This window comes from Ixodes scapularis, unplaced genomic scaffold, assembly GCF_016920785.2.
Source record: "Ixodes scapularis isolate PalLabHiFi unplaced genomic scaffold, ASM1692078v2 PGA_scaffold2__306_contigs__length_199485367, whole genome shotgun sequence".
Taxonomy (NCBI): Eukaryota; Metazoa; Arthropoda; class Arachnida; order Ixodida; family Ixodidae; genus Ixodes; species Ixodes scapularis.
Window position 1 is genome coordinate 110,975,894 of NW_024609857.1, and position 27,334 is coordinate 111,003,227.

Below are 27,334 nucleotides of genomic sequence, written 5' to 3' on the forward strand. Positions count from 1 at the left end.
TGCTTATATTGATTTATTTTTTTCGCACATACCAATATTTTTGTTTCTTGAAACAAGGATTGTTTTTGTTTTTCTAAGCACGGTAGTGAGCGAAATATATTTTTCGTTATCAAAATCCAAAAATGGCCGCCGGACATGGTTGTTCGGTCACGCTGCTGCGTGGATGCCGGGAGAGGGCCCGGCATCCACGCAGCAGCCAAGATGCTGAAGTATTCCTTGTTCGTCACGCAGATGCTGCCGTGGCTTGTTTGCCCGATCTGGAACGCAGGCCAGTTCATCGCGCCACAACATGACTCAGCGGACACGACCCAATTCCTGCATAGCAGCCACGATTGGCTGCCGCAAATCACGACGACATCGACGTCATCAGCAGCTGGACTACATAAGCAACAACGGGACAAGCAGGACTTGAGAGGGCCCGGCATCCACGCAGCAGCCAAGATGCTGAAGTATTCCTTGTTCGTCACGCAGATGCTGCCGTGGCTTGTTTGCCCGATCTGGAACGCAGGCCAGTTCATCGCGCCACAACATGACTCAGCGGACACGACCCAATTCCTGCATAGCAGCCACGATTGGCTGCCGCAAATCACGACGACATCGACGTCATCAGCAGCTGGACTACATAAGCAACAACGGGACAAGCAGGACTTGAGAGGGCCCGGCATCCACGCAGCAGCCAAGATGCTGAAGTATTCCTTGTTCGTCACGCAGATGCTGCCGTGGCTTGTTTGCCCGATCTGGAACGCAGGCCAGTTCATCGCGCCACAACATGACTCAGCGGACACGACCCAATTCCTGCATAGCAGCCACGATTGGCTGCCGCAAATCACGACGACATCGACGTCATCAGCAGCTGGACTACATAAGCAACAACGGGACAAGCAGGACTTGAGAGGGCCCGGCATCCACGCAGCAGCCAAGATGCTGAAGTATTCCTTGTTCGTCACGCAGGTTAGTTACATGTCAAATGCACATGAGTTCCGTAGTGACTGTAGATTTTTGTTTGTCCTGCCGGGTCCTCAAAAGTGCCATGAAATTCTGTCAGAATGTTGGGATGTTGTGGTATTGTTCTGTAAATGGCAACTTTTACTGTCCGGAGACGTAGAGGAAAACCCTGGGCCTGACGGAAACGTTGAGGATATGGTACGCCAGATTTTATCTAACCAGAACCGAATTGCTGAGGACATAAAAGAAATCAGAACAAACCAAGAGAATATGAAAGTTAACCAGTCACGCCTAGAAGCTAGTGTAAATGAGATTAACAGTAAAATCAACAAAATTGAGATCACAATGAAAACTGTTCAGGCTCTGAATGAAAACGTAAAAGAAATTGAGAAGAAGGTTCAAAGCCTCGAGAAAACGATAGAATATCAGAACGACCGATTGACTGACTTCGAGAACCGAAGCCGCAGGAACAATCTGCTAGTATTTGGAATACCAGAAGTAGACAAAGAAAGTGAAGATGATCTGAAAAAGAAGGTGATAAAAGAACTATTTGAGATTAAACTTGGTGTTCAAATCGCGTCCCTTGAAAGGATTCACAGAGTGGGATATAAACGAAACGAATCATGCAGGCCAGTCATAATAAAGCTGTTTAATTATAATGAAAAGTTAGCCGTGCTAAAGAATTGCAGAAAGTTAAAAGGGACGAAGATTAGTGTAAGTAGCGACTATGCCAGAGAGACCCGAGAAAAACGTAAGAAACTATGGAACTCTGCCTCGGAAAACAAAGCCAATGGGGATGAAGTGTTTCTAGTGCATGACAAACTCAAAATTAATAATCAGACCTTTGAATGGGATCTGAAGCAGGATCAACGATTCCCTACAAGAATCCACAGTGCAAGGGGCGAATGACTTGATAACCAAGCGAATGTTCCTGCAGAATTAAGAGTAATCAATCTAAACGCACGAAGTATACTGAATAAAGTTGCCGACCTGGAAAGTATATTGCTGTGTCAATCCCCGCACATTGTTATCATGACAGAAACATGGCTTACATCGGATGTAAAGAGTGACTGTGTCATTCCCCCAAACTACAAATTAATAAGAAAAGATAGGGCTTCTCGTGGAGGTGGCGTTGCTATCGCTGTTAAGATTAATATGCAATGTGTAGTCTTAGATCATTGTTTGGATGATATGCTGTTTTGTAAAATAAAATATGGTGATTTATCTTTTTTTGTCGTCGCAGCCTACCGTGCCCCGAACAGCCCTATTAGGTTTCTTGAGGATTTGGATGTTGTCCTTAATACATATGCTAATGATAATACGAGAATAGTATTGGCAGGTGACTTTAATTTACCTCATGTTAACTGGGACCTTTTGCATGCTGGAAGTGTGGACAAAGCAAATTGTGAAAAAATGCTTGAGATTGCCTTCGGCCACAGTATTACCCAAGTGGTTAAGGACTTCACTAGAGTAACCGATACTACCCAATCTGTGCTGGACTTAATTTTTTTAAGTGATAATATTGCTGACTATAAGGTATCTGTGGTTGATGGCATATCTGACCATAAGATGGTTTTATTGACTATAAAATGTGACAAAACAGCTGTGACTTCTGTGCCGTGTAGACTCATATACAAGGACTTTGAAAGTGCCGACGACACAAGTATTATTGACTATTTAGAACTATCATTTAATTCGTTTGAATTATTGTGCCACAGTGGTGATGTTCAGAGTGCATGGAACTGCTTCAAGGAGATAGTTTTCTATTGCATTAATAAATATGTACCGAACAGGATAAAAAAGACGAAAAGAAATAATCCGTGGATCACAAGAAATATAATACACATTAAACGCAGACTGAAAAGGTGTAGAAAAAAGAACGGTAACAGTGTTAATATGAGACAATTAAGTCAACAACTTAAAGATATGGTGAAAGCCTCTAAACACAGTTACTACACAGTAACGCTTCAAAACTTTCTAAAAAACAGCCCCCAAAAATTCTGGCGACATCTAAATCCAAAAAAAGAAAGCATAGAGCAGATCACATTAGACGGAAGGGTAATAACTGACACCAGTGTACTAGCAGATAGCTTCAATTTGTTCTTCCAGTCGGTATTCACACGCGAGGCACAGCACGAAAATAACGAGAACAATGGGGAAAAACTGACGGAGCAAAATGCATGCAATGACAGTGATATAAATGCAAGGTCAGGATTTGAGCAAGGTTATGATACCGTACACACTATGCCAGAATTGATAATAACAAAAGAAGGAATCTTATCAAAGTTGTTAGACCTTGACACAAAAAAAGCGTTTGGCCCCGATAAGATACCTAATATGTTCTTAAGGCGGTACGCCGAATGGATGTCGTTTTATCTACATTGCTTATTTGTGAGTTCATTGCAGTCATCGCAACTTCCCACGGACTGGCGTTGTGCACGAGTCGTTCCAATCTTTAAAGCAGGAGACAAGCTGACCATAGACAATTACAGACCGATTTCCCTAACATCCGTAGCTTGCAAAGTTATGGAACATATAATAGCCAAACACATATTACATCACCTCGATACTAATCAGTTGCTTTATTCCAAACAACATGGGTTCCGCTCTGGACTGTCAACAGTAACACAACTGGTTGAAACGGCTCATGACATGGCATCCATATTAAATGACAAACAGCAACTGGATGTAATTTCTATAGACTTTTCTAAAGCCTTTGACCGGGTGCCACATAGGAAGCTTTTGTCAAAACTCAAAACTTTCGGAATAGAGCCAATGATAATAAATTGGATAAATTCTTATTTAACAAATCGAAGTCAAAGTGTTGAAATTAACGGGCATGTTTCAAATTCCCTTCCGGTATATTCGGGTGTACCGCAAGGTTCTGTTTTAGGGCCCCTACTGTTTTTGATGTACATAAACGACATAGCACACGGAACACCACCACATATTCATATTAGGCTTTTTGCAGATGATTGCATCATTTATTCAGCAATTAAATCTCAGGATCAACAAAGAGCTCTAAATGACTATCTGGATCATATAGAAGAATGGTGCGACCACTGGGATATGAAAATAAACTTTACTAAATCTGTATATTGTCACATAACTAAAAAACGGAGCACACTTCCATTTCAGTACTGCATTGGAAATACAGAACTGGGCAATGTGGAAAGTTTCAAGTACCTCGGCGTTACTTTTACGAGAGATTTAACCTGGTCTAAACACATTGACAATATTTGTTCATCGGCATATAAAAAGCTTTGTTTTCTTAGACATAAATTAAAACACGCAACAAAAGAGATAAAGACAGTAGCTTACAAAACATACGTTAGGCCCATCCTGGAATATGCTAGTGTCGTGTGGGACCCTTACACAAAGAAAGACATTGAGAGTTTAGAAAAAGTTCAACGACAAGCAGCACGTTTTATTCACTGTAACTATAGACAGACGGCATCCCCAACGGAAATGCTCCGAAATAGCAATCTAGAGCCCTTGCACATAAGACGAGAAATCGCACGCTTGAAATTGCTCTTTCTAATAATTAACGACAAATTGAACTTAAGTTCAAGTAAATACGTTCTTCCCTCAAGTTCAAAACGATCCAGTAGATTAAACCATACAAAAACGTGCCAAACTTTCAAAAGTAGAATTGATACGTTTAAACAGTCATTCTTTGTTAGAACAATCGAAGCCTGGAATCAATTGCCCAGCGAGATTGTAAATATTGAAACGGTGTCTTCCTTTGAGCAGTCTATCGCACAGTTGTTAAGCCAATAGGAGCATAAACAGGACATTTGAAGGGTGAAAACTGTTGTTGTTGTTGTTGTTTTAATACTATGTAGAATGTCATATTTTTTCTTGTTTCTTCCAAAAAGAGTTGTGTCTGCTGGCTTTTTCCTTGTAAATTCCGCGGCTTTTTTGTGTATGTAATTGTATTGTTATAAAATTCTCCCTGTAATGACCCTCAAGTGAGGGCCGACAGTATTTCCAAATAAATAAATAAATAAATAAAATCTGAAAACGCTCTCCGCCGCTCCGCTCGCGTCTTTCTCGGTGCTCGGTTGGAAAGGCGGACGTTGGCAACGGTTCGGCCGGTTGACGACCAACGGGTCTCGCCTGCTCCACCTGTGTTTTAGAGCGCAGCTCTTAGGGGCCCGTTCCCGGCTTGAGCGGCATCGCCGTCGGCGTCGACGTAACCAAGGTCATCCCAAGGTCACGTGCCCCAAGGTCACCCTAAGGTCACGTGACCCCTCCCCAAGGGTCATCGGGGGTCACGTGACTCCCCAAGGTCACGTGACCCCTTCCCCAGGGTCACGTGACCCTCAAGGTCACGTGGCTCCCCAAGTCACGTGACCCCCGGGGTCACGTGACCCCCATGACGTCATCAGTGACGTCACTGATAACGTCACCGGCATCCGCATCGTCATCGTCATCATCACTGATGACGTCACCGGCATCCGCATCGTCATTGGCATCATCACTGATGACGTCATCAGTGACGTCACTGATGACGTCACCGGCATCCGCATCCGCATCGTCATCATCGCTGATGACGTCACCGGCACCCGCATCGTCATCGTCATCATCGCTGATGACGTCATCAGTGACGTCACTGATGACGTCACCGGCATCTGCATCGTCATCATCACTGATGACGTTACCGGCATCCACATCGTCATCGTCATCATCACTGATGACGTCACCGGCATCCGCATCGTCATTGTCATCATCACTGATGACGTCATCAGTGAAGTCACTGATGACGTCACCGGCATCCGCATCGTCATCATCACTGATGACGTCTCCGGCATCCGCATCGTCATCGTCATCATCGCTGATGACGTCATCAGTGACGTCACTGATGACGTCACCCGCATCCGCATCGTCATCGTCATCATCGCTAATGACGTCATCAGTGACGTAACTGATGACGTCACCGGCATCCGCATCGTCATCGTCATCATCACTGATGACGTCACCGGCATCCACATCGTCATCGTCATCATCACTGATGACGTCACCGGCATCCGCATCGTCATCATCATCACTGATGACGTCACCGGCATCCGCATCGTCATTGTCATCATCACTGATGACGTCATCGGTGACGTCACTGATGACGTCACCGGCATCCGCATCGTCATCATCAACATCACTGATGACGTCACCGGCATCCGCATCGTCATCGTCGCTGATGACGTCATCAGTGACGTCACTGATGGCGTCACCGGCATCCGCATCGTCATCGTCATCATCACTGATGACGTCACCGGCATCCGCATCGTCATTGTCATCCTCTCTGATGACATCATCGGTATCCGCATCGTCATTGTTACTGATGACGTCATCAGCATCGTCATCGTCACGTGACCCCACTAGGTCACGTGACCCCCCTAGGTCACGTGACCCCCACCCAAGGTCACTTGACCCCCCAGTACCCTTCCCTCCTCCTCCTCAAGAGCTGCGCTCTAATTCGGCGTTACAGGGAGTTGTAAACGGCTTTCACTTTTTTAGCACTAGGTTCAAATAAAGGTACGAGAGCTCGCAATCACTCCTCATTTAGCCGCAGTGCTGTGGTGCGCACAGTCCCTGCTACCAACGTGCAGTTAGGCCCAGGTTTTTGCGAGACATTTAGCGTGTCGTCGACGAAGCGCCTAGCTCTACTGTATTGCGGTCTCTGTTCCAAACATTCACGTAAACTTCATGACTTGTTGGACTATCTGCTCCTTTAGAACGTAAGTAGTTTCTTTCACGTTGTTTGCCCCACGGAAGCCATTCGCTTCGTGTAGCATTAGTCTCTCTCTTACTGTCGTGCATGCTGTGCATCCCGCGAAACGTTTTTGCTGTAACCTAATGTGGTGAACACTCAGGAACAATGTCGCGTTTCTGTGAAGTAATCTAGTTGAAAAGGTCCTTACAACAAGTAGTGTTACTTAAACCTTCTTTAATATGATATTATTTTTATACATTCTAATGACATTAATGCAAACGCAGGGTATACCACGTGACGTCATTTAAGATCAATGCTGCTCCAAAGCGAAAAAACAAAAATTATAAAGTACTTTTACTAAGAAAAGATTTCTTCATGAAGAACCTTCTCTAACGAAAAAGTTCATCTTCGCCAGTTGCCTTTCTAGTGCGTCAGGGGGCGATAGTGTTTGAGACGAAACCGTTCTTCGCGAGCTGAAAAAGTTCTTAGGAAGGCGTTCTGTTTTTTTTAGGGTGTTGACGAACGCCAGCGACGGGTGCTACTCCTTCCACGCTCTGACCGACCGAGCTCCGGGCTTTTAGCGTTTCTACCGAAAACGCTTTTTTTTATTTTTATATATTTATCTATATTTACCTGGGTGCATTTTTGTGTAGGGTTGTTAGGGAGGAGGCCGCAGCGCTGCGTGACTCTGATCTTCTCCTTTCCAGCATGTCTCGTTCTTAGACTTATGCCGGCAGAGAGGCCCACCAGATATGGCGGCGCTGCAACTCCATCTACATCGACGCCGCTTGACATTCGGTGTTACCACTGCCTCTCCCACAATAGTGGGGAAAAGTGCCGATTTTTAAAAACGTGTTCGTCTTTTACGGAATATTTGTTTGAAATAGACTAACTTGGGCATTCTGTGTAAAACAGACTAACTTTGTCAAAAGAAGATTTTATTAAAGATGAATTACACTGCCACAAACCATAGCCTCCTTTATACTTATAATGCCTGCCCAATCTTTAGCTTCCCCATGCTTTGGCGCCGTTGCTCATGCTTCGCGCAACCACCGCCATGGGCGCCATCCCTTCATACAATGAATGTGATACTTGTACCCTGCGCACTGGCTGCTACCGGAACATACGTAGTTCCATTGCTTTCGGAACCGATATTTCATAGCGGGAGAGCAGCAACATATGTAGTTTCCACACGTGAATAAATGCCGTGGGCGGTAGGTATGACCCAACGCAAAATGCAGACGAGCTGGTAAACTTTTACAATCTCAAAACGGCGAACAATGAAAGTTTTTATTTCTGCAGACAAGGACCAGACGAAGAGCAAAAGGCGAAGAGGAATTGCAACGGCCAGGGTCATCTGGGGTTACAACCGCTACGAAGTCACCGAAGCAGTGTGGAAGATATAGCTCTTCTGGGGCTCACGTTAGGGACAGACGCAGTGTGCCTGTCGTCAGGCACCCGTCACTACTTTGAGGTGCGCGAGAAAGTTCTGAGCAGGTAAGTACTAAGTGCCAGCTAAGCAGCACCGAAAGAGGACCTGGAAGAGCACATTGGCTTGTTCAGTTTTGGCACCAGGACCCGTTTGCTGGAAGCCAGTTAACATTAACCGTGGTAGTAAGCTGACCGCATTTCTCTACTAGGTATGTACAAGTACCTAGTAGGGAAAAAACTAAAAATCGCGTACTCCGGCTCTAATGGAAATTGGAGCACGGTCTAATTCGGCGTGCCATAAATGTCCGGCCAATCGAGTCAAGACAATCCACTAGGACTCCAAAGGCGTTGCCATGTCGATAATTACCGCGACCCTTTAGGCTTAGGAATGGCAACAATCGAAAGACAATCTAGAATTACGGTGAGATAATTGCTCATGCTCTGCGATGTCAGTGAGGTAAGGGAAAGCGAAAGCCTCCTGCACCATTCATTGCTAGAAAACGTGCCTGATAGTGCAGCTAGTGCTACATATTAGTTCCAAAGCGAGCGACGCTCGTCCGGAGGGGCACCGCCATGTTTCCCTTCCCCGCCATCCCTATACTCCGCTGGTCACGTGATCTAAAATTCCCCCTCGTGTGGTAATACGGTTAACTTTCGGGCGCGGTTAAAGTTAACCAGCTTCGCGGAAACGGGCCCAGGGAGGCCCGAACCAAGCTGGGCTTTGAGTGAAGCCTAAGTAGAATGCATAAATGGGGACCAGACAGGCCTAAGTTGCAAAAAGGTGCCTGCCGCATATTGTTGAGTAGCAGCAGGTAGAATTTAGGACGCTGTTTTTCCTCGAAATGAGCTTCATTCGCTTTCCATGGTCCCGGGTGTTGTTTGGGTCTTGAGAAGTGACAGCCCCGGCACGTTCTTGACCACAGCTACCACGACCGATGTCAGAGACAGCACAAAGAATGCAAGAACGCATGAGAAAGAGCTATTAGTGAGTTTTAGTATTGCGTATACGAGCGAACGAAAGTCCTGTGCGTTTGCGTTAACGTTGCGTGTTTCACACTGCGCGTACGGCGGAACCCAAACTGCGGCCTTGGAGTGGCGCATGGCAACTTCGCGCATGCGCAGAGTGGAGAACACAACGCTAAGGCAAAAGCACAGCATTTCCACTTAATCGCATGCGCAATACTAAAACTCACTATTAACGGCGCATGCATTTTCTGCTTGGAATGGGGAAGCGGCGCACCCTTGTGGTGATAGCTGGGAACTGGCAATTGGGCAGGCATTCTACCCTAGGCCATGCACAAACACGTTGTATAAGAAATTCGTTTCACACATTTATTTATTTATCTATTTATTTATTTCGGGCTACCCCGCAGCGCCCGAGGGCATTATTCCAGGGGGGGGGGGGGGGTACATAGAGTTGAAGGTAGAAATACACTCGTGCATATGTACCAAAAAAACAAGAAAAACGCAAGCACGCAGGAAAACACACTCAAACAAAAGCAAGCCCAGAATATGATAAAAGAAACATCGGTTACTCGCATTCAAGGTACGTGCCCATGAAAACATCAGCTGAGGAAAATATGCGCTAACAGCAAAAATAAATAACTCTTGCATGACGCGTGACACAGGAATAAAAAAAAACCACATATATGTAGTTTTATCAACTTTTTTTCTCTTTGTTTTTAATCCAAAAATATTTCTTTTAATCCGAAAATGCGTACAGCCAAATTGCCCCATGAGTGACGAAATTGGCAGCGTACGTAGCTGCCATGCGGATGCCCATGGCTTCAAACCCAGCCGGCTAACTTTTTTGTTTCTTTTTCTTTTACCTTTTGCTGCAGTCTTATAATGCTCCAGTTTATTTTCTGCAGTTATCGTGCTCTAGTTTATAACCTTCCTAAGCGCAAACGGGTATACGTATTCCCAGCGCCTATTGTGAAGGCGAAGAATGCCAGGCTGTTCTGACCGTACGCCTAGTCGACTTATGTAAAACATCAGACCCTCAGCATGCGTGCCCAGCTCAGTGGCACGGTACATTTCGCTGTGACACTGTGCTACCTCAAAGCAGCTGTAGCGTGAAGCAGCTAGCATCTATCTCGAAGCAGCTGTAGCGCGCTGCTTTGATGTAGTCGCTTCTCCGTCGCCGCCGCAGATTGTACGCGGTGTCATGTAAGTTTTTGTTGCAGGCACAAAGTCGCCGCATAAAACTTGTATTGATCGCTTTACGTCCGCCTGCTTTTTATATTCGTGACAACATAAGGTAGTATAGTTAAAAAAATAAGGAATACCGCTGCGAACGCTCAAAAAAAACCTTGGCGGACGTGCTGAAGACCCCAATCTTGTAGCTTTATCAGGCGTGGTCTCCTAAGCACTAAAATCCTCTTTTTAAATCCGATGCGTGCCGGGCGGTTTTACCATACAATGTTATGTTATTAGTATGTTAGTTTATTATCTTTAAGTGCTTTATGCCGTTATTTTTTTTTTTTTGCGTTTTGTTTTTTGTTAACTGCAGGTTTTGCTGGAATGGCCGATACAGAATTCGAAGACGTCATCGAAAGCATCGGTGGCTTCGGCAGGTTCCAGAAGACATTATTATGGCTTTACTTGGCACCGGTGTCCCTGTTAGTTCCAGGATACTTCTTCGGCCTCATCTTTATGTTGTCGGTGCCTGAACACTCTTGCGTTCTCCCGAGTTCTGTGAAGACCTTGAACCTAACAGAAAGCAAAGCTCTACATCTCCGCGACCTTGTGGTAAGCAGCGACAACTGCTACCTGTCCCTGTCCGCTTTCAACGCCAGCTTCATTCAAGATTACCTTCGACACGCTGAGGACGAGAACGAAACAACGCTGGCGTTACCAGACAAGCGGAGGGTACCCTGTACGCAATTTACGTACGACGACACAGACTACGCCAGCACCGCTGGAACGAAGGTTGGAATTTTTCGGTAACTCTTCCACCGCGTGAGCCAAATGAATTTCTGGCTCTTTTAACTAACCGTATAAATCGTCTTCTTAACATATCAAGCCAAATTTTGCTTCATATGTGGTCACAGACAGGGCACTTTAGGCATCAACATTTGAAATCACAACTTACCTGCGTAATGAGTAAAAATGTAAGAACCTTGTTTTGCGACCTACAGCGTCCGTCTGCTAACAAGAAGCGTCTGATCGGCACAAAAGTCGACTGGTGGATCCTGGTAAGAGAGGGCGCATGCACTAATCTACGATAGCAGACGATGTATTTGAGTCAAATGTGGCTCGGGCCCCTTTGGTGTGCTGCATGATTTTGTTATGCACTATACCAACATTTGCAAGTAAGTTTTATTGTCGGGCTATTCTTTTTTATTTTATTTTGTTTTGCGGAAAGTTCCGCGTATGGGGCAGAGATAAAGGTTTGGTGCCTGACAGGGTCTCTGCCCCCCCCCCCCCCCCCCCGGTACAGTTCAGCAGTGCAGTACAAAAGCACAGTGGCAAATACGTCATAGAACAAAATGCGCTATTTACCAAGCCGGTCTGTTAGAAGAAAATAGATCGAAACACTCGTGCAACATTCTAAAAAAATATATAATCAAAATTGAAGTTCCATATACCATGAAAAATAAAAATAGACGACACTGATCGTCGAAAACGACCAGGAACAAAGACATGCTTCCGTTGTGGAATTCAAGAAATACAAGTATACAATACATCACACTAATATCAGCCACAACATAGCGGTATTAATAAAAGAGCCCAATAAAGGATTTCCTCTCACACTTAAACATCAAGAAAAAAGCAATGGAAGTACGCACAAAAATGAGACATATTTATAATACTCATGAAGTTTACAGAAACTAACAAAGATGAAAAAGCAATTTCACTTGACACGAGCATCCTTCTACAAGCGCATTTAAAGCTATTAAAAGGTTGATAAAAATCTACGGACGTATCTTTTCTATTTATTTTTTTTATTTATCTGCAAATTTAGACTTTGTCGGCCGTAGTTAGTTCTTATTGCCGGCATCTTTCTTATTGGGTTTCGAATAATGTACGTGATCAGATCGTATGTTGGTGAAGCGTAAAGCTTCTTTCTGGTGCATCAATTGTAATTGTTTAAAATAAATACTTGATCTGCTTTTAGCATATTATATTTATTAAAAAGTGGCTGCATGCTTAAATTTCTTCTGTCTCCTCTATAATTTTCATACATACACAAGATTTTCTTTTGCAAGACAATTAGTTTGTTGCAATTACTTTCTGTCGCAGTTGCCCAAACCAAGATGCCATAGCTCATTTTCAAGTAAAATAGGGAGTAGTTCAATGTTTGTTTAAACCAGGTCGGTAGTCAATTCTGCACTTTGCATATGCTTCCAGTAACTCGGGTCAGTTCAGCCTTGAGGATATTAACGTAAGTTGACCAAGAGAGGTCCTCGTGAACCGCACCCCCGAAAATATTTGCTCTGAAGCGTAATCCAGCAAATAACCTCCAAATGTTATGTTGATAGTACTCTGATCGCGTTTGTTTATCGGCTTAAAAATAACATATTTTGTTTCACTGGTATTTAGACCTAAACGATTTGTTTCTAACCATTTTGAGAGTTTTATAAGATAATCATTGGCTAATTTCTCTACGATCTGTTTTGTCTCACCAGCAAAAAATAAATTTGTGTCGTCTGCGTAAATCATTACCTGAGGGGAGCCAGGTATTTTTGTTATATCGTTTACATAGACAAGTAATATCAGAGACCCTAGAATAGAGCCTTGGGGAACGCCATGTTTTATTTTCCTTTTCCTAGATGACTCATTACCTAAGAATGCATATTGGTACCGTTCATTTAGATAGCTTTTAATTAATTTTAGCCCTATTCCTCGTATACCATACATATCAAGTTTTTTAAGTAAAATATCATGTTGTGCAGCGTCGAACGCCTTTTTTAAACCAAAAAAGAATCCCAGTGTGACAAATTTGTTTTCAATGTTTTCAACAATTGTATCTTTTATGTCGATGAGCGCTGATTCTGCAGACTTTTCTTTTTGGAAACCATACTGAGCAGGAGTTATTATATGATATATTTAAAAAAAAGCTGTTATCCTGTCATTGAGTGCACGCTCGAAAATCTCGGAGAAAACCGGGAGTACTGAAATGGGCCTATAATTATTTAATGAGGTCTATCCGCCACCCTCGTAGACAGGAGTTACTTTCGTAATGTTTAATTCATAAGGAAAATTACCGCACTCAAGCATCATATTTATTATGTGGGATAACAGAGGACCTATTATGTCCGCGGTGCACTTAATTGGTAGCACTTTTATTTCATCGTCACCAGCTGCAACATCATTTTTAGACTACCCATTATCTTATCAATCTCAGTTGGTGTCGTTGGAAAAAGCATGATGGATTCCATTTGATTTCCTGCCAACATGCAGTTATTCGAGCTTGCATTTTTTCCTGTGCACGTGCCTATGCTGATAAAATGCCGATTCATTTTATCAGCAAGTTCTGTACCGACAACACTTTTGTTATTCGTCAAGATTTCCTTCATGCTGCTGCGTGTTTGCTTCCTGCTCGTTAAATATATCCCACACTTTCTTGTTGTCATTGGGAATATGCAAAAATTTATTTTGATAATATTCACACTTTGTTGTTGTTTTTTTTTAAGTCGGAGTTTGATTTGTTTCTAAACTTTTTGAAGTCATCCAATAGAGCGGGATCAGGATTTTTTATAAAAGCATGATACATGCAGTTTTTTTTTGTACTATTTTAAACAGTTTGCCAGTTATCCACGGTTTTCTAATCTTTCTAGGCCCTTGCTTACTTTCCTAGAGAGGAAAAGCAGCATCATAACAGTGTTTGAATTTCGTCAACAAGCTTTTATAGGCCACTGTAGGATTGCATTCTCTATAAACGTCGACCCAACTTTCCTGCTCTATTAGGCAGGCAAAAGTACTAAGCGTTTCTTCGTTTATTATGCGCTGCCAAAACTTTTTCATACCACGATTTAGTTTCCAATTTGTAAAAGACCTTATACAGGATATGGGTAGATGGTCACTAATATCGTATAAGATAGCACCGGCCGTAACATGATTTATATCTACGTTCATGAGGCAGATGCCGAGGGATGTTGCTGTGTCTGAAGTGACTCCGGTTGGTACTGTTATTATATGGCTTCATGCATACTGGTGAATGACATCTCGGAATTCTCTCGCGTGGTGATCGTCCGATAGCGTATTAATATTTATATCCCCGAGAATTATAAATGAGGCGGATACAGATCCATGAAGACACAGCGTAGTTTCAATAAAAGCCATAAATTCATACGCATTGCCAGACGGTGGCCTGTACAAAGCACCAACTATGGTGTTCGAGACTTCAACAAGTAAGCTTTCTATATCTTTATTCATTATCGTTAGATTTTCCATAACCTGGTACCGCAAGTTATCTTTGAGATATATAGCTATACCGCCACCCCTTTTGTTTTCTCGGCACAAACTTTCACACTTGTATCCGTGTAGATATGGTGGTTTGTCATTTTTCGTTAACCAGGTTTCTGTGAGTACAATAGCACTAGATTCCACACTCAGAGAGTGCAAATTATTCCGAGAATGTCAATTTTATTTTTAAAACTTCTCACGTTTAGATGTATTGTATAGAACTGACCATCAGCTTTTTTATACTTTTTTATTGAATGCTTAACAATCAAAGTAGTCACACTCTGGCTGAAATTCTTCCATCATCATGTCTTTGTGTGTTATCTGAGGAATTAGTTACGTTTCAGTTCGTTATTTTTGCACATCAGTCATGCCAGCGATTCTGAGAACACTTGCCGTTTCATCGTTTCATCATCGATACATCAATTGCCGCCGTCATCCCTTGGCAGTTGCTTCTCCCAGACGTCTTTCCCTTGCAGAGGGCCGCCATTGGGTAGCCAATTCACGCTATTAATTTTCTTATTATTTGCCCGTTCTAGACCATTTTTTTGATCGTAATACAGAATATCTATTCATTTATAAATATTACCTACTCATATTTGGAGACATGGTAGGAGTGAAAAACCACTTCAAATATACAGAAAACAACAGTCCAACAGCCGACCGTGCCTAAAAATAAACAATGGGCTCTCATGTAAATACACCTGGAAGCATAAATACAAAGGTCAACCACGCCAATTGATATAATAGCATATAACAGAATGCATCATATTCTTCCACGTCTGTACGAAATAATAGCTCGATATGTTATATGTAAGGCTAAGAATACTATGGTTACTCCAATGCTTTCTGTGCCCTGTTTATGAACAAAACACCTACTCGCGGTCTTTGTCTGAAATCAGGCGTCCAGCCGAAAACTGAAATACTAATTGAGCCCGATAAATGACGATTTTCAGTAAATTTACGGTGCAATAAAAACCTGCACTTTGGGAGGATTATTGACGCGTGATACATACCGTATGCTCTTTTGCAGCCCAAATTGAATTTTTTTCTGCGGACGTTCGATTTCTTTGCGCCATCATTATGAATAGTTTCAATGTGTAGACCGCAATGATTGTCGTACATCCGCTCTTCGGAAAAGAAGAGGCACAAAACTTCTTTATAAGAGTAACAAAGGAAATATTCGAGTGATTCCATAAATCAAATGGCTAATAGATTTTTTTACGAAGGAATTCTAAATGGGCAAATAGAACCAGTCAGTTAATTAAAGACATACTGCAACCGAACATGTGCAGCGTAAGTTCTTGATACGGTCTATTTAACCACTGCCCAAATATGGGTCAATTCTTGTCAAAAGAATGGGAGAAACAATCGATGGCAGACACTCTGGCACTTCCTTGTCCCCCACCGACCTCAGGAACGGGACCGATCCGGACCTTTCACACTGTAGTCATTTGCTTACGCTTGACGGAACTGCAAGGGAGCTTACCTCGACATACGACAGCGAGTTGCCAGTACCGCAACCAAGTATTGTGTAACTTGGTTGCTGCGGTAACATGCATCTTTATCTCGGCGTTCTACGTTCCAAACGTAATCCAACAAACGCGTGCGAATGTTCTTATAGTTGTAATGACTAAAACCATCTCGGTCGTCATCCAGACATCTGCGAGTTGAGTCACTCAGTCTTCCTTTTAATCTGGCAGACTAATTACACCGGCCATAATAACTGACTTCTCATCATTAAATGTGTCTGGCGTTTGTCTTTATTTCTTCTTTCAGTGGGACTTAGTGTGCGACCGGGATCACTTGCCCAGTCTTGTGTTCACCATGAGCAGCGTTGGTTGCACAGTCGGAACTATTCTATTTGGCATCCTGTCAGACAAGTGAGTAAACATATGATTGCATTTTTTTTGTTTGCTCGATCTCACGAAGCTCGTTGTTTTCAACAGCAAGTTTCGCGTGCTTCTTATGGTACGCGATAAGTTTCATATGAGCTTTTTGAATGAAATATATAGCACCCTGCTCAGCGGTAGTGCGATTCAAGAAAGTGCAGTAACGTGAAAAAAAGAAAGTGAATTCGAGATATTCTGTATTTCTTTAGAAACTGTTGGTCAGACTTTTTCTCACAATAGGATACAATCATCATTTATTTCGTAATAAAATATGTTACTATGTCACTCTTACAGTGAACTTCCAGCACATACGGCATTCATGCACGTTCAAAATCGCATGCCAAAAGTGAGAAACTCGAGGAGGCATAAGAGGAAGGACACTATGAACACCGCTCCCACTAGATGAGGGGAGACATGCGATCTGATCTGCCGAAGCCAGGATTGCGTCACCAACAACTTGGGCTAGATTGGTCAATCGGTTGAAACGCTGTCTCATAGACCAATCTCACTAAGCGTTCGGCGCGTGCGTGATGCCGCCATAAGTTTAGTTCACAGGAGGCAGACGGCCGAGCACGCGGGGGCTCGTGCCGTCTCGTGCTCCACTCGCGCAAAGCTCAAGCGGTGTTGTCGCACGTGCAGAAAGGCAAGTTCCCTCAATGCATTGCGGCAGTGGTGGGGTAGTCAAAGTGGCTTGTGAGGTCGCCCTATTTTGTTCAGCTCATTGCACACCAAGGGTGTTCTTTATGAAAGGGCGTTGTATTATCTAGACTGAAATCCGTAGTTCAGCAGACTCACCGGAAAATGTAAGCTCATTGTGCTGTGAACTTCCCTTTCAAGCCTATACTTCAGGACATGGTATAGCAAAATACAGTATTGTACATGACCGTCAGTGCGAACACCATTTCGCTCACAAGATCTAGGGGCTCTGGTACACATTAGGATGTATCGCAGCGGATGCTACAAGTCGCCGGAGCCAAGCCATAAGCATTTCAGGTGACCTCCTGGTTGCACAGACCGACGCACAGAGCGTGAAGTCACGTGCTACGTGGGAAGCACCGAATTGGCTAGAGGATGACTTGTAGTGTCCGTTGCGGCACATCGTAAGGTGAAATGAAGTTTAGTGTGCCATCAAACACTAATATACAACACTAAATTGAGTAGAACTATTCGATGATATGCGCTTTTCTGTGAGTGATCTGAGATAACATGTCAATCATGTGCTGAAGCTAAATATAGCGCGCAGTGTACGCAGGGTGTTTCCACAGTCTCGGAGCTAACGGGTAAAGTAGTAAGAATAAGAAAATTGCTGAGCAGAATTATAGACGAGGCTCGTACGTTTTTGGTTGTGCTTTTTCATACATTTTGAGCAGATAGGCTTACGTATAGCGCCACGCAAATGCTTATCGATTGTCCGCTACAGGTGCACCTATACAACAGCTTGTCTCAAAGCAGCCAGTTCCGCCAGAGTCCTGAGAACAAAGTTTATGTGTTTCAAATTTCGTTCTAGATGACTGACTTTACGTGTGCCACCGTCATTTTCTAGTTTTCTGTTTTTTCAGTATCTCATAGCAATCACCGTTTCACCGCGCGCCGAGTGGAGAACGCCACGCAAAAGGTGTTGTTTATAAAAACGGCCTTATTTTTTAGTAAACGCAGCATCTCCTCTAATTTAAGAGTCCCACTTTATCAGGTAATATTAGGCGGCTGTTAGGAATGCGCTTTGGCCGGGCCCACAATGCTTGGGATGTGTAATAAAAAAGAAAAGTAGTTTCAATATCTTTTTTTTAAAGTGTAATAAAAAAGAAAATGAGTACCATTATTTATTTTTTTTAAATAAAGTGCCACTGGCCTAGGTAGGCTTAGCACCGCCAGATGAACTTCTTCTGCGAACGGGTATTTCAAATCGTGGGAGCCTGTACATCAAAAGATTAGGAAAACGAGTAAGTCCTAACCAAAGAGAGGCAAACAGTGAGAGTTGTCTTAAAGATGTTTTCGACTGTAGCACCTTGCCCGTTTCAGGATTGGCCGGAAGTACACCTTCTTTGCGCTCGTGCTCGTCGCTGCAGTGTTCGGATTATCTTCCATCATGGCGACACACTTCTTTGCATTCATCGTCCTGCGAGCCATCCACGCCAGCATCGAGCCGCAAATGTTTCAGCTGCCCCACATCATGCGTGAGACTATTTCATCGTTTACACTTTTCGCAACTCCAACATCCTACGGATAGCGGGGCAGTAGTTCCAAGATGGCGGAAGAGACGGGGATAGATTCTCTAGGATGTCCCGTGCGCTTTGTCACTAATCCTGATCGGTAAGCAGTAATGAAGTTACTTGGCAATAAATACGACGGCGATGGACCTTACCTGAGCCGAGGCGCATACTCTGGTGCTAGTTAGAGTTCCTGTATAGGCCCCTACGAGAATCAGACTTGCGCGTCTGTCTTCCACGCGCAGCAGAGCCGCTATTCGCCGAGATCCGATCACGTGAGGAGCCGGGTCAAGTGCCGTGCAGGAGAGTAGACGTTGCGCGTGCCCCGGCATACGTTCCCCTGCTTTTGAGCGCGCCGTGCGACTCGGACGCGCGGCGCCGTTATTCGCCGAATTCAGTCACGTGAGGGGCAGGATCAACATTTCGTGCAGGGAAGACGGCGCTACAGGAATGAACGCGCAACTCTGGCTCCCGTAGGGATCCTATACAGGAACTCTAGTGCTAGCTATCACCTAGGGCCATCAATGTGCTTGCAAATGAACTATTCGTATTGTTTAGCTCACGCCCTCTATTTTAGGCTACAAGATGTACTTTTCTGCAAATAGAGCTTGTGTACTTAGTAAGGTCGTAGTTACGATCCTGTCCAGTTCAAAAACGGCTAAAACAGCAACACTGCCGGCTAGCGAAAAGCTGTGTGCCTTGTCACACTGCCCGCAGGCAACCGAATGAAGATTCACGAAAGTCCTGATCTTTTGCAATGGAGAAAAGATTCCATTCTGCAGATAGGAGAAATTCAGCGTTTTCAACGCCCACACACAAAAATAAGTGCAAACGTTTTTTTTTTTTTTTTTTTTTTTTTTTATCGCTTATTAGATAGCGTTGTCTGCATCAGAGCTTCTGGTTACGCTTGTCTTCTGTCTTAATCCCACAAATGATAGGTCTCTTCTCCAGAAGAGACCTATCAGTAAGTTGATAGCGCAGTAATAAGTTGTGACAACTTATGACTGCGCAATTTAAGCTGCATGCCCCATTTAGAGCTTCAGATCATGTGCCTGGGCTCAGATAAGGTCCATCGCCGCCGCGCTGTGCCGTGAAGTTGCCGCATGGAACCACTCCGCAATGTGTCGCGGGAGCTCAACATCAAAAAATATTTTCTCGCTTAAAAAAAAAAAATATAATTTTGCTTAAATTTTATGAATCACAAGTTCATATGGCGCTCTATCGCTTGAGTGGTCTGGCATATTTTTACTTAGACCACCTCACTGCAAAAGTTGCAGTTTATTTTAAACGAAAATGCCGTTCTTGAGCAACTTTACGCTTTTAATATAACAAAAAAACTTTTTTTTTCTACGGTAGGAAGCTATTTCATACAACAAGTATATCTACAATAGATGCGGAAAACACTCTTAGCACAAGTATACAAACTCCGAAATTGAAACAAAAAAAAAAATCTCGAAAACGGCACACTTTCAGCATTTTGTCTTCAATTAGAAACAACAAAAAAAGAACACTATATCATTTGAAATCGGCCTCAAATGAAACAATAATGCCAGTAGAATTGGACAGAAAAAATTGTGCGTTGAAAACTAAAGACCTGCACTTTTGGCAGTTTGTTTGCTTGAGTCTAGTTTCGCGCCTCTTCGGGAAATTCAAACGGCACTAGCGCGGCCAACAATTTTTTTGTGGACGAAAATATTTAGGCAAGTGGCTATTCAACAGATAAGGAACCCCCGTGATTTTTTTTCGAAAGAATCGGTGATGGTCGAGCGTCACGCCTGGGACGTTTGGCTTAGAATGACCGTATTGCGTATAAGACAAACGCAAACACCCCTGCGTTTGAGTTCGCGTTGCGTGTTCCACTCTGCGCATGCACCAACGGCACGCAACGCAGCGTGCAATGCGTACGTACGCTCGCTATACATTTTTGAGTGCTTACGCAGCGGTCCTCTATCTGTCCCCTTCAAGTTGCTACCATCGTGCGCGTCTGGGAAAGGGCGAGACTTTCCCAGACTGAAAAATAGAAGCCATACCTCGAAATGATGGCCGTAGAGTTATAAACGAAAAATACAAACCACGGTCACAGCCGGCGCCCAGAAAGTTATTCAGATTATTTGGGAAACGCTGGGATTTACGACATCGAATAGATTTCTTCCAGAATCGAAGGGATACTAGCGGCGTAATGCCGCGCCAAGCAGCTTTTTATACTGTTGCCCACTATGTTTCGGTTTCGATTTGCCAAGCTCATTTCACGACATCCCGCCACGACCAAATACAATGCTTGCATGACCGAGTAGGCGACTCTCTTAAATTTGTAACACTTTAGGTGTTACCTATTGATACGGAACGCTTCAATCTCCTCGTTAAGGGGGTTTTTATGGCCGCTGGAGATCCCTGTTTCAACGGGGACTCTCACAAAGAAGAATGGGTGCAATGCAAGTGGGCGCTGACTTTATTTTTATGCTGTGCTGAGATACACTCAGCACTGCAAGTCAACGGTGCGATTAAAACCAAAACCATAGCCACTCCCCTTCATGGCCTCCCAGGTACCATAACGCAACTCGCGGAGTGTTGTTTGCTGGGATTTTTGGAAGTAGTCTATTGGCTTGACAGAATGCGGGCCTTTGAGTTTTTGGAGAAGTTTGCATACGCACATCTAGATGGCGCTACAAGTACTTACGAATTAGAGTTCCTGTATAGCTACCTACGGTAGCAGAGTTGCGCATTCAGCCTCGGCGCGTCTCCGTAGCGCCGGCTTTCCCGCACGAGCTGGATGCTTTGCTCCTCACGTGACTAAATTTGGCGAATAGCGGCGCCGCGCGCGCCGCCGCGCATGGGAAACAGGAGAGGAGGAAAAGGAGGCGGAAAGCAGGGAAACATACGCCGGGGCAAGAGAAACGTCGGCGGAGCGACCGTAAAGGTGGCTTTCTTGCACGCCACCGGATGCTTTGCTCCTCACGTGATGGATCTCGGCGAATAGCGGCGTGGCGGCGCGGGGAAAACAAATGCGCAACTCTGGCTCCCGTAGGGAGCCTATACAGGAACTCTATTACGAATACGTTTGCGTTTCGCTGTACTAAAAGTGCTAGATTAACGCACTCCGCAGCGTTCCGCTAAGAGCTTGCATGAGTCTTACACGGGCGTACGCAAAGATCTTTACGCTATTTTAGAACTCTCTATTGTAAATTGACATTCAAACGTAAAGATTAGACGTGCAGTTATATTTTGTATATAGTGTGCATATTACACGAATGAATGCCAGGAGTGTGAGAGTGTCCTTTAGCATTGAGTATCGAAGCGTCATCTCAAGCCAGCATGCCGTGACATTCCTTTCCGCTATGAAGGCTATAGGAGTGATGATGCGCTATTCAGTTTGAACTATTCTTACATTCCTAATAAATATATGCTATTATTGCCCCGGTCCCATTAAAAAAAAAACTTATGGCATGCTTTATCATTTTCTTAACCATTGGTAGCCTATAGCATTCCAGAATAATTCGATAAGATACTCAGGAACCTATCGTTTGCGAAGAACTATGTCATTGTTACACTGGCATTTAGAGGCTGCGGCCGGTTTGACAGTGGCCTCTGTCATTGTGCTATTTGGTTTAAAAGAGAGCTATTAAAGAATTATTGTGAAGGTCAGATTTATACTCTACTTCGGAGAGTCGGGGGGGGGGGGGGGGGGGGGGTTATGGTGCTCAACTAACAAAGGGCGCACTGAGATGGTCCCATCTTTGAAATTCCTGTACATCACGTTCCTTCCCCACCCAGTTCTGGAGCTGGTGGGCCCCAGCGAGAGGACCCTGGTTCTGGGTGTTGTCTGCATTGCCTGGACGCTTGGGCTCTGCCTCCTGCCGTTCGTGGCCTATATAGCGAGGTCTTGGTTCACTCTCGGCCTCATATACTCGGCCTGCGCTACAGCTAACTTGCTCTATTATAAGTAAGTACTTCTGCGGACTGTTCCCCCACAGTTCTTACCTTACCCAGTCTCTATTCTAAGCGAAAACACCTGAGCGTCGAAGTTACCCCGCAGACCAAAATTTGAGTCACATCGGGATTTATATTTCATTGAACGGTTTTACGAAGGCAAACCTCTGTTTTTTTGTTGATCTGCAAAGCGCCCGAAGTTTGCCGCAGCATTATATTCTGAAATTTACTCAAAAACGACCCCAAAACGAGGCGCCTCTTGTTGTCGTTGTTCTTTCTTTTTCTCTGCTTTTCAGCGCTTTTAACGCACCTTCGAAGCACGTGTAGCGAACGTTCGTGCTGCAGAACCCAGAGATCCTGGGTGCAATTCCCTCCATTGCCCGTTTCGATTTGGATTTCTTATTCATGAATCGGTAACAATCTCGCCATACTCTGGCACACTAAACTCAAGCTGTCTAAAGAACGAAAGATTATATTTTAACCAATTAGTCTAATTTGTCTTGCCTAAAACGAGATTCCACGGCGTTGCAAAAGTGGTGAAATATTGTTCGTTATGTTATTTTTTTCTTGTCCCAGGGTTTACAGTATGTTTCCTAATAGCCGCGTCCCACTAGAGCGATAAACAGCAACAAACGACAGCGACATACGACAACGAGCGACAAACGTTACTGACAGGTAGTCAGTTTGTCGAAGTCCGCGTTACACCTGGCGGACGCGACGCAGAACACGGGGAAAAGGAAACTTGTTTCCTACAGGGGCTAGAGTTGTGAACAAAACACTTAAAAATACGCAGAACGACAGAGTCTGGCGAAACAGTTTTCGTGTTTTCCTCTTTGGGCGTAAAACGCGCCGACAAACGCGGTTAAAGTGAAGACGATAACTTTATTTCTTGACTAGAGCTTCCGCTAGTCTTAGTTTGCCGTTGCCGACTTATTTTTTTTTTTTCGGGGGGGGGGGGGGGGGGGGGCGTCGTTGGAGGCATTCTAGATGATAGCCACAAATTTTTACGCCGATCTTGAGGATGTTTAAAACTTGAATTGCAAATATTCAAAGGCAGGGTTCTTTTTGTGAGTGTGTGTGTGCGTTTTTTTGTTTTTTTTTGGGGGGGGAGGGGGGCGGCTAATACGGCTTTCCGATTATCACAGAACGCTATGACAAGTCTCCCATCTCCCGGAATGACTTGCCGGAATATCGTGCCCTACTTCGTGACGAGCGGTCTTATTTTGGTCAGTCCTCAAATGTCGGTGTATTTATCATGGTGCAGGGGCGTAAACCTCGGCGTCTTGAAGCACCACCTCGCGCACCAAGTTTTCGCGAGCAAAACCAGTCACGGCGAATTCCCTTTCGCTACACGACCACCAGCAAGCAAGCCATGACTACAACGAGCAATCGAGGGACGCGAACTGCAGGAACTGCGGCAACGGGGGTTACAAGCGGGGAGGAGGAAAAGTTTGTCCCCGAGAGATGGTCCTCGGTGGGACTGCTTGCGGTGCTTCAAGTTCAAGGACAAACAAGACCCTGTCCGTCGTCGATCGTTTGTCTTCGCTCGTTGGCGTTTGTCGTGGGTGTTGGTCGTTACAGTGGAACAGAATCAGCGCCGGGCAAAAATCGGTGTTTCTCGCTGTAGTGGGACGAGGCTATAACCACCTCGCCTGAAAACTTTTGCACTCTGGGCTAGTTGGTAGTTTGTACGTTTCTAAGCGGTCGTCGCCATCTTTAAGAAAAAAACTTCCTGCATGGAAGAATAAAATAATTTCTTCTCTCGCCACGCCATTCCAAGGTGTTAACATTTTAAGCACAACTAATTCTGGATTTCACTCACCTGTAGACCACGTGACTAAGTAGGAAAGCAAATTATGAAGGCCACCCTATTCTTAAAGGAACCCTGCAACGACATTTAGACTGGTTTTGAATTTGCACCAAACCTGAGGGCACTGAACGTAGTAACTCAATTAAACCTTTCTTTTCTCGAATTTCGCTTTATCTTAAAAGTTATAGACAAATTAATATTCAAAAAAAATAATAACCTCCCTCATGACGTGCTTAGTCCTGGCTTGAGCGGCCGTTAACTAGAAAAGGGGTAGTGAGCTCAGCGAGCGCTCACGGCTGTCGCACTCCGTGTCGACGCCCGAGGAGGCGCCACTAAAGCATGTGCTGGATAGGCTGGCGCAGTGCATTTGCTGCGCGATTAAACACTAATTCGGCATGACACTTCATTGCCCACTAACGACAGCAAACACGGGGCAAAGGTTAGAACGGGAGCCACTTCGCAGTCCCATACCGCCAAACGGCCAAACCGCAAGCCAAACCTGCTCGCCAAAGGCCTTCGGAACCAGTCGGATCCTCGAGCCCATACGACCGCAGCGCTGCCGCGTACATCCGGGACCTTTCTATCCGGGCCGCTCGTCGGTGCCTGATCCCACTACCCCTTTCTAGTATGCGCCGCCTTTTCCACCTTTTTGTGGCAAGCCGTGCGTTATTTGTCTGCTGTTTGACGTAACGGGGACGACAGCGGGCGCTAGAAGCTATCCGGGCCAATCCAGCGTCGTGAACCATTCATGTGACCGCGTGTCGCCGCGCAGCTCCCGAATGTCATGTGACACTCACCTGACATTGGATTGGCTTCGTTAGTCTGTAGCGTCCTCTGCGGTCCGTAATCTCTTCCTCTTTCTTTCTTTCGCTTTTTCTTTGTACAAGTGTTCCTATTTTTATGGGACTCGCATTAACCCGGATACTAACAACCCTTCCTAAAGGGAACAAAAGATTTAATTATTTCGTTTTAAGCAGAAAAAAAGCTGTGGCTTCCTAGGTTGCAACACGCCCGTTTGCAGCTTCTTCCGAGCCGTTTTGTGTGTGTGCGCGCGGGACTGCGTGCTTGTGTGTGTGTGTGATGTTTGTGGTGTGGGGGGGAGGGAGAGGGATCTTTAAGATATATATTATTGACGCCGGATGTGCATTCTTTTAACATATTCATGTCGAAAATTTTTACCTGAAACAATGCAACATTTATCCCATTCCGGTACATTTTAAAGACCTTTACAGAGCTTGTCACCCAACCAAAAAAAGGTGCGGAGTCACTGAGCTGCCAAAGCATGGGCAGCCTCTGATATTCGTGTGAAGAAACCTATTGGTCGTGCTGAAAACGCCTTCCACTGCCCAGTATACAATGATGGCATCATGCAGAAGACGCGATTTGTTGGAATTGCCCATTAGCATTGCACTGATAATCGAATGACTTTTGTTGAGTGAGGCATTTTTCGCCAGTGTAATAAAATAATGTTACGAGCGAATTGGACGGCGTTCTGGCTGGTTACGAAAGATTTCTTGTCACCCGTGGTTTTAACGCTTTACATGTTTACTTATTGTGCTTTCTTTTTTTTTTGGGGGGGGGGGGGGGCAATGTTAAACGGGTTCCAGGATTTTCTGGGGATTTTAGCTCATGTAGAGTTGAATATCTTGCTACTCTTTCCTTTTATTGCAGTCATTTTTTTTTTAAATGCGGTTTTGTTTTTGTGAGTACGAGTATTTTTAAAGGAAAGCCAATATTCTAATTTTTGTCTACCTCTGCGCCTTCAGAAACCGAGTACAATATTTTTTTTCATTGCCGTTTATATATTTTTTTTTACTAGAGCACTCGGACACTAAATTTGGCAGAAAGTATGCTCAAGCCTAGAAATGAAGTCCAGTGTTCACGCTATGTCCACTTTAGCGTTGCAGAGTTGATTTCTAGGCTGATGTTTTTTATGTAGTAATATGCCAAACTCCCTAAGTAGGCTGCGGGGGTTGTCTCTCGCAGAACTGTGAGAAACTGGAAGCTTACGGGCTTTAATTTGACGTGTATAATGTGTGTGAAACTCGGAATCAATAAAGATAACTAAATTATGAATCATGATCTTCTCTTGGATGTTCCCATACGTAACTAATAAATTAATGATCGCCATTTTTTTATGCTAGACATCAGTGAGTGGAGTCTTTTTTTATTACACGCTATTATTTAAGCACTTACTCTATTGTCCAGAAGTGGTTAAAAAAACTTTTTTTCTCTCGCTTTGTTCTTAAGAATACTTCCAGAATCTCCGCGCTGGCTCCTGTCCCAGAACCGTATGAGCGATGCAATCGTCATCCTGAAACGGATTGCAAAAAGAAATGGTGTCGAACCACCGGAGAATCTGGCGTCTGACCTCGTGGTAAGTCCAGTTAAAAAGAAAAAAAAAGCCTGTCTTCCTTCAACTTTGATCTCAATGTTATAAAGGGACCGCATTACGTCCAACACGTTGTCAGTGGGGAGTTCTCGCTGACCGCTTACGTCGTCCCGCAGTGCCCTTCACCGGCCGCCAGGAAATCCAGAAATCCGAAAACAAAGCTAGCGTCTCGCAGCCTCAGTAGTGGCGTCATCGAGGAGGAGAAGGAGAAAAGCGGTTACGAAATGTTCCTAATGACGTTAGTAAAAATAGAGTTGCAGACGTTCCGTTTCGGAGCACAGCGCGTCAGCGCAGCAGGTAGCGTCAGTCTAAACAAAATACAATAAGCATCTCTTCAACGGACGAAATCATAAGCTCAAGTGACAAAGGGTTTAAGTCGTAAACTTCTTATTCTACGCTCGTGCCATTCAATATAAAAATGTTACAGCAATACGATCATACGTATTGACATTAAAGGTGCAGTGCAACGATTTTAGTGTTTGAATAATTGACAGTTTGTATTTTTTATACTTTTTACCCAAGCACAACTGACCAAACACGCGTCAGTTTGCCCGGAAAAACTGCTATTTCGGTGCGTAATCGCAAAGAAGAAAACGAAATATTTGCCGA

General features: G+C 44.3%; 2 protein-coding genes across 2 annotated transcripts in view; both read left to right on the top strand.

Moving 5' to 3' along the window:
- Positions 1 to 201: 201 nt before the first annotated feature.
- Positions 202 to 2,168, top strand: LOC121836566. Its single transcript, XM_042291498.1, has one exon. The coding sequence runs from the start codon at positions 202 to 204 to the stop codon at positions 1,852 to 1,854; it is 1,653 nt and encodes a 550-aa protein (XP_042147432.1). The 3' UTR covers positions 1,855 to 2,168.
- An 8,444-nt stretch (positions 2,169 to 10,612) lies between these two features.
- The window catches only part of LOC115329929 (carcinine transporter), a 38,463-nt gene continuing 21,741 nt past the window's right edge, over positions 10,613 to 27,334 (top strand). Inside the window, exons 1-5 of the mRNA XM_042291499.1 lie at positions 10,613 to 11,020; positions 16,277 to 16,380; positions 18,409 to 18,563; positions 22,368 to 22,536; positions 26,584 to 26,710. Of these exons, the coding sequence (XP_042147433.1) occupies positions 10,613 to 11,020; positions 16,277 to 16,380; positions 18,409 to 18,563; positions 22,368 to 22,536; positions 26,584 to 26,710 (963 nt within the window). The remainder of the gene's footprint in view (positions 11,021 to 16,276; positions 16,381 to 18,408; positions 18,564 to 22,367; positions 22,537 to 26,583; positions 26,711 to 27,334) is intronic.

What these genes read in the sequence shown, in the direction of transcription:
- LOC121836566 (XM_042291498.1), top strand. Translation starts at nt 202, where the DNA reads ATGCTGAAGTATTCCTTGTTCGTCACGCAGATGCTGCCGTGGCTTGTT.